This window comes from Macrobrachium rosenbergii, chromosome 51, assembly GCF_040412425.1.
Source record: "Macrobrachium rosenbergii isolate ZJJX-2024 chromosome 51, ASM4041242v1, whole genome shotgun sequence".
NCBI lineage: Eukaryota > Metazoa > Arthropoda > Malacostraca > Decapoda > Palaemonidae > Macrobrachium > Macrobrachium rosenbergii.
In genome coordinates this window covers 49,060,630-49,075,394 of record NC_089791.1, presented here as the reverse complement: position 1 = coordinate 49,075,394, position 14,765 = coordinate 49,060,630, and the positions used below count along the sequence as shown (strand labels likewise).

The window sequence follows — 14,765 nt, the reverse complement described above, 5'->3', positions numbered from 1 at the left end:
CACCATCACTTTCTGTCTCGTCCCCACAGCCCCTGTCAGGGCCTCCTCCTCCTCAGACTCTCCCTCATACGCTTTGAAACCACTAAATTCAAGCTCACTTTCCTCCTGTGGGCTGTTACGGTTGTGGGGGCAAGTATTAATTCAATCATGGATCTAACATCAGGCGTGATGTCCTCATTCATGGATGACCAACTGCCACATTGAAAATGAGGACTTTCCACCTGCTCTCGTTCGAGCTCCAACAAGTACTCGTCAATGTTCTTTTGTTGGAGGCCTCCCAAATGCTTCACGGATGCCCCTCAGGACACGATGCTTCTAGGGGTCGTAAAATTGGATGTGGTCCTTGGTCCCCTCCCGGTCATGCGTGGCGCACAACACGGCGTTGAAGCTGGGTCACCTTGCAGGTGCTTGGTCCTCTCAGCATCCCAGTCTAAAACTCGTCTCACACGCTCACTACCGACAGGCAACATCGCCTTTCCACGGTCCTGGCGGCGTTGAGACATCTCTGCAAACATCTGTTGCCCCACAAATACACTAACACTCGGCAAAGTTCTGTAAAAAACACGGATCGCGTCAAGATATCGCTCTCCGACAATGCGCCCGCTGATGCTTTCTGGTGCGAAGGAAGAAATTGGCGCATGCGCATCTGGGTGGCGGCTTATATAAGCAAAACAACAGCGTGATCGTGAACTCCAGCATCCCTCAAGGCGCATGATTTAAAACCTTTTACGCAAACTAAGCCTATAATTATTTTTCCATGAATATTTAAAAAACATTTTTTAGTCGACATACCGTACATCCACTTGGCACCAACAGACAATTTTAGTCTGTATGGCGTTGCAGTGCCAGATATTACAAGAGTTTGAGTTAAGAGTGAGAATTTTTTATGAATTATTACAAGAGAGAGAGAGAGAGAGAAATTACAAGAAACCTTTGACCACTAATCAACAACACTACCCCTTCTTGTCATGTTAAAGTGACATGTCTGAGAGCTTTTGTCTTTGAGCTTCTTACAGAAGATGAGGGAAAAATGTTTGTTTAAAATACATGTCACATGTGAATTTTGTAATTACCATTACATTACATTATTATTATTATTATTATTATTATTATTAATATTTAATATTATTAATCTTATTAATAATTGAAAATTAGTACTTATTATTAGGTAAAAGATTTATTATACAAAACAAATACTGTAAACAAATACACGTACCATAAAAATTCTCTCATCTCAGTAAGAGAGAGAGAGAGAGAGAGAGAGAGAGAGAGAGAGAGAGAGAGAGAGAGAGAGAGAGAGAGAGAGAAATTACTTTTAATACTTAATGTTATTTAATTTACATTTAAAGTAAAAAACTTATAAATTACATAAAAATTAAACAAACACTTTTGCAGGGTTTCTCAGTATTCGCAAACGTTTGCGTGCCTGTGAAAAACTCGTGTATGATAATTAGTTAGGTTCCAATGAAAAGTTTGCGTGTCTGTGAATTCGTGCAACTCGAATCGCGCAAGTTCGAGGTATTACTGTACTTAGTATTCCACAGAATCTTGAGCACTCAAAACGACTCGCAAACGAGCGCCCGAAGCAGGTCCCCGTCTTAGAAGCGGAACCTCAAGGACTGGGAACCGGATTGTAAACAGTGGTCTGCGCGCCCTCGGCTCCCGAAACACAAAACCCAGGGGTATGCAAAAAAAATATACCTTAGTTTTACCAGACCACTGAGCTGGGGTATGCAAATTGGTTCCCTAACCCAAAGGTCGGGAAGAGCCAACGAGAGACCCACTTTCTCCTCGGAAGGAGGCAGTCCCTAGACGTCCAAGAGCATCAAGGGGAAAGGAGCAGCCTTCCTCTCCTTCGACCAACGGAGGTCTATCCGGATCCGGGGACCCCCTCGAACCTTGAAGAGGAAGGGAAGAGGCAGCAGAAAATGAAATCGAAGATAAGTTGAAGAAGACGGCGGCTACTTCCTTCACCTTCACTCCCACATCTACAAGATGGTGGACATGAAACATCGTAACCTCCAAGGCAGCTAGGCAGGATCACAACGGAAGCAGCCCAGGACACGACCACCAGGAGAAGCAGCAGGCATGATCAGGACAGCCAATGCAGGAGTTACAGAAGAGATTCAGCAGGCAGGAGCTACACCAACGGCTAGGAACGTCACATGAAAGTCACCAGCAGCGACAGGAACGATCAGGACGGCTGCAGCAGACCAGAAGAGCTGCCCAAAGATTGCCGTCGAGTCAACTGGAGCATAACACAGGAAACAGCAGGAGCAGATGGACCACAGATACGCCAGAGGCAGTGCCACAGCATACATGAAGGCCAGCAATGACAGCGATCAAGCCACACTGGCCGAAACAGAGTCGGAACGATCCCGGCATGGAACTATGCCATTCTAACCAGGTACTGTAGTCGATCCCAGAGCAACACTGCATTAAAGTCAGGACTCCTTCATGCAAAGATATCCCAACTGAGATATCCAGCCAACTACTGCTGTGCCTGTGATGCTCACTGTCAACCTGAAAGAAAAAGCAAAGATGATTAGTAGAAGGAGACTCCTCTCGCTCCAAGAAGAACTGCCCTACAGAGCGAGGGGAAGCCCCTAAAAAGAGGTTGTCTGACCCAACCCCTGCCCCTGGCAGTCTTCACCTGACAAGAGCGAAGAGAGCGAATGAAAGAGATCTCTACCAAAGGAGAGATAAGGAAGAACCTACAGGGAAAGAGAAGGAAGGAGGGGAGGCCACCAAGGGCTCAGTGGAAGCGAAACTTACCAATGACGCCTGCAACCTTCCCCCTGCAACTCTCTGTAGCGCAGGGGGCAAAAATAGCACCCAGCACAAGTAGAAAGGAAGTAGTCATGCCCTTGTACATGGAGGGCGGAAGCCCAAGAAGGGGAGCGAACTCTTACGTCCTGATCAACGTAGGGGAGCGAAGATATTACGTCCCAAACTAATATCCCCGAACGTACAGGGGAATTCCTTCAGTACCTAAATAAGAGGCTACTGGAAGAGAAGCATTACCACTCATTTACACCCCTCGAAACATGTCCTTGGCCATCAAACTCTAGACCCAGACACAGAGGAATGACGGCTTATGCAAGGCTATCACAAATTGTGGGTTTGTATTAATAAATATCACACACAAGTAATATATACACAAAAATACAGAAAGATCCCATCAGGATAATAAACAGCTTAACGAAAGTCAGGCAAAGAGATTCGAAAACACGTCTGCAACGCAAGATGGCCGAAAGCAAACTGGAATGTTTAAATCCGGGCAGGCAGGTATTCCCGCCTCCCTGACAGTTGGTTACTGCCTAACCACCTTGTTCAAGAGTTTAATGGCCGTGTCCAGCTTCACCATAAATAATTCCTAATGTAAAGTACCGATGGTTTGTATATCGTGTCGGAACAATCCTCATGTAAAGGATCAATGGTTTGTATATTGTGTAGGAACAGCTACTGTTTAGACTAATAATAGGAAATTCCCAAAGGGAATCCTATTTAATCTAGTTAGGCTGCTGGCTACTGCTTGGTCTAGGTTTATATCACCTTTAAGGATACAGGCTACATTAGACCCCACTAACATGTAGCCTTTACAAATTGGCTACCAAGCCATAAAACTAGGTTACAGTATATTTAATCTAGCCTAGGTTACTGTTTACAGTACTGTGTATCTAATCCTACGCTATTTGGTCTAAACTACTGCTTTGGCCAATAATAGGATATTTCTTAAAACGTTCTCACTTAACCTAGTTAGGGCATTACCTAATCCAGATTATTTACATTATCCTTAAATGTATAGGCTATATAAAACAGAAACTCACTAATACATAGCCTTATAGCTAGGCTATTATTTTGTCCAGTCCAGGTTATTGTTTTATCTAATCCCAGGCTACCTTGTCTAAGGTACTACTTAGGCCAACAATATGAGTATTGCCCATATAAAACGGAGATTCACTAGTATGTAACCTTATGGCTAGGCTACCATTTTATCTTGCTCAGATTATTGTCAGTATCTTTACGACACAATACCTGGCCATGAGACTAACTAAAAGAGAATTCTTTGATATTAGTTTGGTCACCATGGAGCTCTGACAGACCAATGTAAGGTAATTCCCTGAGGATGAAACAAGCGACTACGCTATAAAAAAATATGTAGTTTGAACACAATCCTGAATCCCTATTCAGATATGTTCAAAGATAAATATAAACCTTGATACAGTATTAGAAAAATACTATAGTTCAAATACACTACCTAATGCACAAAACTATAACAATTATTACACCAGATACTCAACATAACATCTACTTACAATAGAATCATCTCTTAAATTTATAGGTCTTATCAAAAATAATAAAAATTTAACAAGTTTGTCCTTACCTGTGGAACACCTTGTGCTGTTTCCAGTTTCACCAGCAGGTTCTTCAATCTGTCTACCTCTCTGCACAACCCTACGTTCTCCTGGCGCAGTTCCTCCTTATGCTTATTAACAGCTGCAATCTTGATTTGATTTATCTGAAACATTTACCATTATCTTGAAAATAATGCTCTAGCAAAGGCATGATTAAAAAATATTTATTTCATTTATCTAAAAAATAGTTTTAATACCAAATCAAATTATTTCTTGGACACAAACCAGGGACTTTTATGTAGGAGCCAAAAAAATTGTTTAATAGGTGAGATACAGGGGAATGTGAGAAGGAGGGCGGGGGAGGAAGTGCACTACTCACCCACCATAAGCCAGCACTTCTTTCCTTGGTATCAATGGTTATAAGGGGAGATTGATACGGGCTTATAATGAAAGAGTCTGGTTTGTATACCTAGGAAAATTTAATAAAAGGGTGAATTTAATATATATGTACTCTGGAAAATGTTATTATAAAATAGCCCTTCGAATGGCCATACGGTAACATACAGTATCCCATGTTCAAAATGTAATTTATTTTATCAAGGCCAAACATAAAAATGCAGTCTCAAAAGGGTATACAAATAATGCTCTAGCAATCCAATGGTTTAACCATGGTTGCCATGATATCTGGTAAAAGACTGACACAGTGACTGATGTTAATGACTTTACCTGAAGAAATACCCTGGAAACACAAGAAATATCCTGGAAACTGTTAATTACCTGAAAAAATGGCAAAATTTAAATACTAGCCCTAGTCTGTTTTCCATCACCCCTCTTATTATCCTCTTTTCTTAAATCCAACCTAACTGAGGTCGTCAAGACAATGACCTCATAGGAAGCCTATGTTCTTATAAACATGGTGTATCTGTACCTTTTATTTCACTGTGAATCTGACAATATCATTTGATGACAGCAGCTTACTAGCTCCAAGTTTTTCATTTTTCATTTCCTGGCTATGTAATTTTAAGATCTTGTATGATCACTAAGCATTAAAAATCTTTATTAGGCATAGTGCAGACTACTACCACAGCCTGATTCCTGCCACTCACCACCCTGACTATTTAGCAGCTATTGTTTGTGTTATTTATATTTGTCTTTTTTTCAAGTTTATGATATTAACTGTCTTTTGTTTATTTTTTTTTACATTCATCCTAAAGGGCTAGTACTAAACACAGCACCTACTTTGCATGTAAACTGATAGTTACTGAACTAGAGGGGTGTGGTATACCCTTTATTATCCTAGAAAGAGGACACAAATTTGCTTTCGGGTAGTATGCAGAGTACCGAGACAGGATAGGGTTCATAATTTGAACCTACTACCACAAAGGGTAGCTTGGGGCCATTCCATGTGCTTGATGTTAAGTGTTACTTAAGTCAGGTTAGGAAGGTAAGTTCAGGTTAGGTGAGGGTGCGATGCTTTAGGAGAGGTTAAGGGTGTTTTGGTTAGGTTGTAGCCAGTGCCAGACCACGTGTCCGAATGGAAATTTAGTCCCACCAATCTGTTTTCGATATTCAACGTTACTTTGGGGGGGATACAGGGGGGGGGGTAAAGCCCCTCCAGCCAGGTCAGAGCACAGTACTGTACCTAAGTCAAGTTGGGAAAGTAAGGCCTGGTTAGGTCAGGACACAGCATTCTGGAAAAGGCTAGGTTTGGCCCGTTTTCACAGTCAAATTTCTCATGCCTACCAGTCTCCCTACTCTGCATCTGCTCCCCAAACTAATTTGCAATTAGTACTGTTTAAGATTTATTTGTTTTTAAGCTTCCACTATGCCTTTATAATACTGGGAGCGAATGTTGAATGAGGGGCAGGGCTATTGTAGGCTTAGTAGATATTTCTATAGTAAGAATTTCGGATGGACTTAGAACTCTTGAAAAAAATGAAGCTAAAGACAATTAAAACTGTAAATAACAAGGAAATTCAGTGTCAGCTGAAATAATGGATTAACAGTACTAAAACAAACAAAGTAAAACTGTTTAAAGTTAAATAGCTCTGCACCTAACACAAACAGTGTAGTAGTGTGCCCGCAACTATTTCTGTGGAGTAGCCACTTAGGAACCGGGAACCAGGACGTAACCAGACTTACCTTAACCTGATCTAACCTTAGATGCTCCTGGAATCATATCCAGTTAGTACTAACCAGTTTCAAAGAAAAGATGTAAAGAGTGGAGAGCATCCATTCAAGTTTCAATTACCTACTGTAGAGCAGGATAATGAAGTTTTGCCAAAGGCCAAAAAACTGGGACCTACGAGGTCATGCAGTGCTGAAGAGGAAATTGAGAGTAAAAGGCTTTAAAGGTGTAACAGGAGGAAAACCTCGCAGCTGCACCATGAAATAATTGTTAGGAGAGGATGGATAGCAAGATGTAAGAAAGAATATGAATGGAGGTACAGTAATAAGCTAGGCTAGGAACGAAGGGGGATATAGCTAGCCTAGAAGCCAAATGGACACTGCAAAGAACCTTAAGTAATGCCTACAGTGCACCGCATGATGTGCACTGACGGGATTAACGCCCTACGGAGTAAATAGCTACTAGGCCTATAATTATTTAATAGCTAAGTGCCTAGCCTAACTTTGCCAGAAATGTCAAGAAGCTAGCCTAAAGAGCTTGATAAAATCAAAAGGCCTAAGCTTGACTTACAGACTTATGAAATGGATTAGGGCTATTTTCATAACTAGACTACAGTAACCTGTATTGGAGAATACATAATAAACAACTACCACTATTTCAGATTCATAACGGCTAGGATAAGCACAAGCTTGGGCACAAAAAAACATTATTTTCTGTGCCGTGAGAAGGTTGGACATTTTTTTTTCTTTACCTGTTTGGTCAACAATTCAATCATTTTCTCAGCCTGGAGAGCTCGCTGCTCGAGCATCTGCGTTGGCGAAAGAGACATCCTGCCGAAGACCGCACTCAGTAACCTCACAGTCGCCGCCACTGTAAAAATAATATAACCGGAAGGTGTCAGCGATCCAATGATACTTGCGAGCGTTCACATGTGCTCACGGCCTTATTTACAACACCGTCGGTTACCCATCATTGCGGATGACGATGACGTTCTAATCCCCACCAAAAGATATTGCGTGTCATGTTTCCCAAATTATTTATTTCTCACACTTCATTATTCATCATTAAGGTATATAAAAAGCAGTATTATATATTTTATAAAAACGAAACTGTAAATATTTTGTATATTTTTCGGGATTTATGCCGTCATATTTGCTTCCAATTTCATCACTCATCATTAATATATCAAAGAGCGCTATTACACATCTAATAAAAATATGCACATGATTTGTATACTTTTGGTATTTATTTAAAATATAGCTCATGTATATCCTCTATCTTCAATTTATGCTGAGAGACTTAGAAGCAAGAGTTGCAGCCCATTAAAAGTTGGCCACGAAAGTTGTCTTCTGTCAAGGAAATTTGTATTTTTAGGATCTTGTATTGTCAGGCATTGTTCTATGTATATAGAATGGATTCATTAGAAACGAAAAAAATTATTAGCTATCTATTTAGATACAAAATAAATTACATAGATCCGTATTTATTACTTTTTGTTTTTAAATTCTACAATCTTGGAAATATCTCAAAATCGTCTCTTTTTATTAAAGAAAACTACCCCAACATACTATTTTAATGTTGAGAGCCTAATGCTTGCAGGAAATGAGTATCACCAGAATCATCTATATTTAGCAAATTACCGGGGGGTAAGGTGTTTAATGCGTCTTACAAAATGCCACTGTAAATAACAGCATTCTGAATAAATATTCATGGAAGATGAAATGTATGACGCAATATTTAGTAAATTATTTTGAACTATGGTTTGCTACCCATGTATTGACCAAAGTCTGTCGCAAACGTTTACTCTTGTGTGAATGTCCGTAGTGGGAAACGTTTATAAACACTGTGTATTGTTGAAGGACATTCAAAAGCCCTACTCCGGCCCGTATGGACGCTTTGCAGGTCTCCCCAGAACGCTACGCCACACTAGAGTTAGAAATTTTCACTAATATTATTGCCAATAGGTTAGCAGACGCTGAACAAGTAAGTCTTTAAGTTTCCTCTTAAATGAAGTAACGTCGTCCAACGATCTGATCTCTTGAGGCAGCCTATTGAACAATCTAGGCGCAGCAATCTCAAAGGCCCTAAAACCAATCTGTAAATTACATCTCGGTTCCTCCAATCTTCGATGTTCAGTTTGAAGCCGTTTGAAATTTACGCAATAATCGGTTGACATATACAGGCTTTTCATACTGCAATGCTTGTAACACCAACACGCATAATTTAAACTCAATCCTCGCTTTGATGGGCAGCCAATGTAATTCCTTAAGAACAGGCGTTATTCTATCTCTAAGAGATGTTCCTTTAATAAGTCTAGCTGCTCTATTAATAACCTTTTGCATTTTCCTCTGTTAATAATTAGGGAGTCCATAATGTATTAAATTGCAGTAATCAAGTCTACTAATAACATAGTTCTGGATTAGCATTCTCATTAAAGACTTATCCAAGTATTTCCTTATAAAAGCGATATTCCTTAAATGGTATCCTGCAGTCTTCGTAAATTTATTAATTTGCTCATTGAATGAAAGATTATGATCCAGCATTACACTCAGATTTTTAACAGAGTTGCTTACAGTCAGTGAAGTACCATTGACCACAAGGATTTGAATATTACCCAGTCTTCTAAGCTCACCCTTTTTTTTCCCACAACCAGACACTCAGCTATATCCTCATTCAACTTTAACTGATTCTTTTCCATCCATAACTTGACGTCATTCATAATAGCATTCAGTTTTCCTACTGTCAGCAACTCATTAAATGTCAAATAGAACTGAGTATCATCAACAAAAAGCTTGACACTAACACCATACTTATATAAAATGTACGACAGTTTAATTGCATATATACAAAACAAAACTGGTCCCAGCACATTTCCCTGGGGCACACCTCTTGACAGCGCCCTAGCGCTTGAAAAAGACTTTCCAATATGAACGCGATAAGTGCTATTCTCAGTCTCAGTATAATTCTTGAGAAAGTCTAACGCTTCTCCATCAATGCCAACAGCTTTCAGATCATCCACCACAAGTCATGAACAACTGTATCAAACGCAGCACTCAAATAACGTAATACTAATGTACCACACTTTCCCGCATCCATTTTCATAATTAAGTCATTCACTACGACACACAACGCTTAGTAGAGTGCATTTCTCTGTATGCAGACTGCTCTACAGGAAAAGTATTATTCTCTTCAAGATGTTGTTCCAGTATGTTAAATTATTGTAAATTTGGTTGTACATTACAATCGTCTGGATCATCTATATGCTGCCCTCTGGTAGGAAAATTCCATTAAGGGCTTCTTTCCCAGCAACACGTTGGGACTTAAGGCTTGAAATAACTTTGTTTTCTTTGATACCGTAAAGCCGTCTTATTTTCAATGCGCACATTTTATCCATCCTTTGATACTCACCTGCTAACAGCGCTTTCCCCATCCGCCAGAGAGAACATGGAAAAAATGCAGTCTCAGTATGTTCACTGCATCCAGTCCAGTTCCTGTGTATTTCCCTGTTCACACTCGCCTTCAATTCTCCTCTACTGTTTCATGATATAAGCCCACTCTCTCGTTTCTATAAACATCATACTGTTCGCGTTGCCAAACTGCTTTTACAAAATGAGGTGTTTTATTTTGATGACAAAAACTCTCCTTTTCCATCCCTGTGCACACTATTTTTTTTTTTAGCACTATTGGAAGTGGTTCGTCAGATCAGAATTGGATTAACCTCTCTAGATCCTCTTTATAATACGGGTAGGCCTGACTCTCTATACCGACAAGTATTCTTTTGACCACTGTTACACTGAGCTGGGAATAAGAATGATTTCTGCCTTCAATCTACTCAGCGAAGATCACCAACTAGGCCTAGACTTTTTGGTATATCAGCTGAGTTCCACTTGTACCAAACTACTAAAGTTTCTTTATACTTTTTCTCTTTCGGCTGTGTATCTTATTTTTGAGTTAACGCCATTACCTTTACCTTATCATTTTTTAATTTTATTTTCTTCCTTTATGTGTGGCCTAACTATGGACCTGAAAGCTGCCGGTGTGTTCGTGGGTAATCTACTGTTATGAAAATCACATTATGAATCCATGCAGATGTCGTAGTTCACCAGAGCACCTATGAATATAAGAACACTAGACACATGCTAATCAATAACTTGATCATGTGCTCTCTTTATTACGGAATGATTAATATTCGAATAACCGGGATGTGAGGCAATGTTACAGAGATTATCTTGAACAGAGATCTTTTTATTCAAGTGCTCCATGCTCGAGAGTGACGCTCCTGACTGTAAAGGAGGCTGTAATGTTACTTAAATATTTTCTATCCTATTATTCTCATTTCTTTTACTCTATTTGCATCTCTCTTTTACAGAACTGCACTCGTTCTGTAAGAATGAGGTACATTTGTGAATCGTGATTATATATACATATGTAGAAAGTCACTAAACAACAGAGACTATTAATGGCAAGAAAACCTTTATTCTCCCTCTGAAACTATTTGCTGAATATCTAAGGGAAATCGGGCCTGAGGATCTTATACATAAGCAATTTTATTATTGCACCAAATTGAGGTGACAAAAAGGCGCAATAAACCCTTCGAATACCGCTATAATAGTTCCATGAATAGTAATCAGATTAGTAGTATTAGAGATTGTGATTGTACAGCTATAAAGGTAAGTGATATTGTTGTTGTTTTCACCCTGAGAAATCAAATCAGACTGAGATTTTAGATTGTTCCATCCAAAGGAAAACTGTCCTAAAGCAGGACTAGGCCTACTGCTTAACATTGGCTTGATGATTCGTGCAAGTAGGTATAACAAGATGAACATATGGAGACGAAATCCTACGCAATTAAACTTCCAACTCTTTGTCGAAAGTTGCCAGGAAGCCAAGAATTTCTGAAACGAAATTCTGGTATTAACCTGAGTAACAAACTACAGGAAATGCCCCATGACCCAGATCTTAGTTCTGTCATTATTGAAATTCTGAAGCATTCTTTTGCCAGGATGAATCACTCTTAGCAGCAGATACCGTTCATTTTTGCTGCTTGTTAAAAATAGCAAAGGAAGCTAGAGACACGACTGGTAGCTAAGGAGCGAGCTCTGAAGTATGCGTGGAATAAGATACTGACCATCTTAAACGCAGCTGTGATGTAGATGGCGTTTGTGTTTCTTCGCAGTTCAGTGATCTTGCATGCAAAGCAAATTATACGGAGATAGCAAACTTTAGTCTCTTATTTTTTGTGACCCTTCGTGCTCTGTTATACATTTCAGCAATAATCAAATATAAATGGTAAACACGTGCTGTTTTTGAAAGCATTCAGTATTGCATAAATTTTGCAAAACCGTGACTTATCAGAGTTCACCGAAATCTTCGAAAAGTTATGCAGATTCTTTCAGGTCGATTTCAAGCAAATAAAAGTGGCAAAGAGAAGAATAAGCAAAAGAATGAAAAAAGCGCCTGTTGCCAACTAGGTTACGGGGTATAGGTGGCTGGACGGTAGCCTGACACTTTTTTTTTCACAGTATGTAGAATTTGGGTTCTAAGACTACGCACCGACGCGGCGGCACCGTGAGTATGTGTGTATGGTTAATTACCTATTGTCTTCAGAAGGCATTATTCTGTCACGGACATTTGACCTTCCGGCTGTGAAGTTAATAACTTAAGACTTAACTTACTCATCTTTACATTTGGATATTCTGTAATCTTCAGGCTAATCGCAAAATCTTGGCTGAAAACACGGACATCGAAGCACTGAAGAAAATATATCCCACATTCAACCCACGAAACATGTCTTCACAGATATGGTAACAGAATAAGACACGGTAATGCATCTTAACGGAACTTAGCAAATCACCCGGGCAAAAATCATACAAAGCTGAAAATTGGCACAGAGGTCGGGAATAGTGTCAGGAATGACAGAAATAAAAGCCCCGTTGATTGGGGGTTGGGAACTTCATTTTTGTGTTGGGGGGGGGGGAGAAGTAAAATACAAATGGCTTAGGGAAAGTGACGGAACTGTCCGCATGCAGGAATAAGTGCGGTTTGCTTTTGGCCATACATTTCAATAAACCAAAGTGCCAGAGCTTTGAAATAAGTTATTTAATCATACTGAATTGAATCTGATCTGTGGAGATTAAATGGTCATTAACAAATTAAAATTTTTTTACGAAAACGACGAGTCATTTATGTCCAGGTGAAAAAATAACTGATTTTCTTTTGAAATTATGTGAATCCACTTGTCAGTGCACATATAATATTTCAAACAATAGTTCATTCTATTACTTTACAGATCTTTAATCAGTAATTCAGGAAATATTTAAAGAACATGGCTGAAATTTGTGTTTTGTGTGAAGATGGTTTTGATCAAGAGTCCTCGGTCAAAGTACATAAAACGGGACTAAATACATTGATTCGGATTAGTGGAGAACAAGAATTACACGACCTATGCAGGTACTGTTTATTCATTCATACATTCATTTTATATACCATTTCATACATTTTAGCTTGTGACATTTTTCGTTCGGTAGCTGATTGCCTCTTATGCATCGTACGTTCTTGTTCTCTTTAGGCACCTTAAAGACATATCACGGCAACCGGAAGCTGGAAAAATTCTGGTGCATCATACACGCCGAAAAAAATTTTTGATCTTCGAAAAACATGAATCCTGCTAGTGTTGTATTTAAAAATTTTATATTAAATATATTCTAGCGATATACAGTGTAGATCGCCTACCAAAGTAGATTCGTGACGCGTAGATAACAAGTCAAAGTACCGCCTCATTCGTTTCTCCAAAAGTTTACAGATGAATTTGTAGACACTTTTACAGTTCATTTTGTCTCATCCTATTATATACTTGCTTTTATTTATTTTGGAAGCATGTTTTCTACAGCCTAGCACATTTCCATAAAGGGTGATACTTATTGACTTTGCTGTAACGAGTTTTTTGAAACAGCCGGAAGTGAGCTGTGTTCTCTACGCTTATCAGCGAAGTACCTTACAGCAGAACTGAATGGTCAGCCGCTATCAGGAACTCGAAGGAATCACATGTCATTGATGTTTACATCTCTAAGGCTTTTAGAGGGTGCCTGGCATAAACTTGTTGGTCAGATTCCATGATCATGACTTCGCAGATACTTGTAAACTCGTTATCAAGAGAGGAAACTATTCAGGGAAAAACATATTCAGTTTAGAGGATCCAAAGCTTGTTACTGGAGGGAGAGGAACTAAATCACTGAATCACGCAAGGATTTTTTTTTAGTCTCTGCTAAACTTGTAGGCTGAGGTTAATCCCGATCTGGACTGTACTGCTGAATGACACTGAACGTCTCAGTTCTATCATTAATTTTGGCTTAGAATTAAAGAGGAACATATTCTGGGAGGACTATATCTTGAGACCGGCTAAACCCTCCTTAAAGAATTTGGGAATATACCTACACCCAAGGTCCTTTAAATATACTCAGAGTATATTTAAATAACCTTGCATACACCTTAGGTGCTTTGCGTACTTTCCCTCTGAGTAGCTGGATCATGATTATTTATATGGGGATCATCTGTCCTTGTTTACAGTAACGTTCTCATATCTGAGGATGTGCTAAACAACCCTTCCTTCTTGATAGAATCAAAGACATTCTGTGTGATAGGTAACTCAGGAAGTAACCTCGTTGCTGTGATTCGCTCCCTAAAGGCGTCTTGACTATTATTGTCGTCACCGCTTTCTCGGCCACTCGTTTCTGTTGGCTGGTCACAGTCCGGTGCTCCACATCAGGTCTTTCATCTCCTACAACAACTTACAAGGGCCCGTGTGGCATAAAGCCAGCTTGATCTAAACTAGCTAGCCATCACGGCTACATTCTTTGTCTCCTCAGAGAAATGAACTCATTAGAACTCATCATGGTGGCAATCATCTTTGTCATCAACGTTTTACGTCAGATTTTCCCTACATGGAACTGAACGAAAGATGATTTTTTTTATTCTTGAATCTTGAATACCCCTTTGTCAAGGAATAGAAAGCCTCCACGTTTTCAAGTCATTGGATCTATGTCAAATGGAAAGTAAACTAAATGTGTGTAAGTTCATTAATTACATGTCAACACTGAAATGTCAGTGTGACAATGTCATTCGTGAGCAGTGTAGTCGCTATCAAATTTGGAGTGTACAAACCTCAGATTTATTTCAGCCCCCCAACTATTTATGCGCCTAACTTATGCTGCCTTCAAGTCTACGCCAGTGAGGACAGTTGCTATGATATATCAGCGAAACATTCCATTACATTTCGTAGT

At 39.5% G+C, this 14,765-nt stretch overlaps 1 protein-coding gene across 1 annotated transcript in view; it reads right to left on the bottom strand.

Annotated features, from left to right (window-relative positions):
- AIMP1 (aaRS-interacting multifunctional protein 1) overlaps positions 1 to 8,666 on the bottom strand; it is a 95,012-nt gene extending 86,346 nt beyond the window's left edge. Inside the window, exons 1-2 of the mRNA XM_067095452.1 lie at positions 7,238 to 8,666; positions 4,388 to 4,522 (exon numbers count right to left, since the gene is read on the bottom strand). Of these exons, the coding sequence (XP_066951553.1) occupies positions 4,388 to 4,522; positions 7,238 to 7,315 (213 nt within the window). The 5' untranslated portion in view covers positions 7,316 to 8,666. The remainder of the gene's footprint in view (positions 1 to 4,387; positions 4,523 to 7,237) is intronic.
- Positions 8,667 to 14,765: the final 6,099 nt, after the last annotated feature.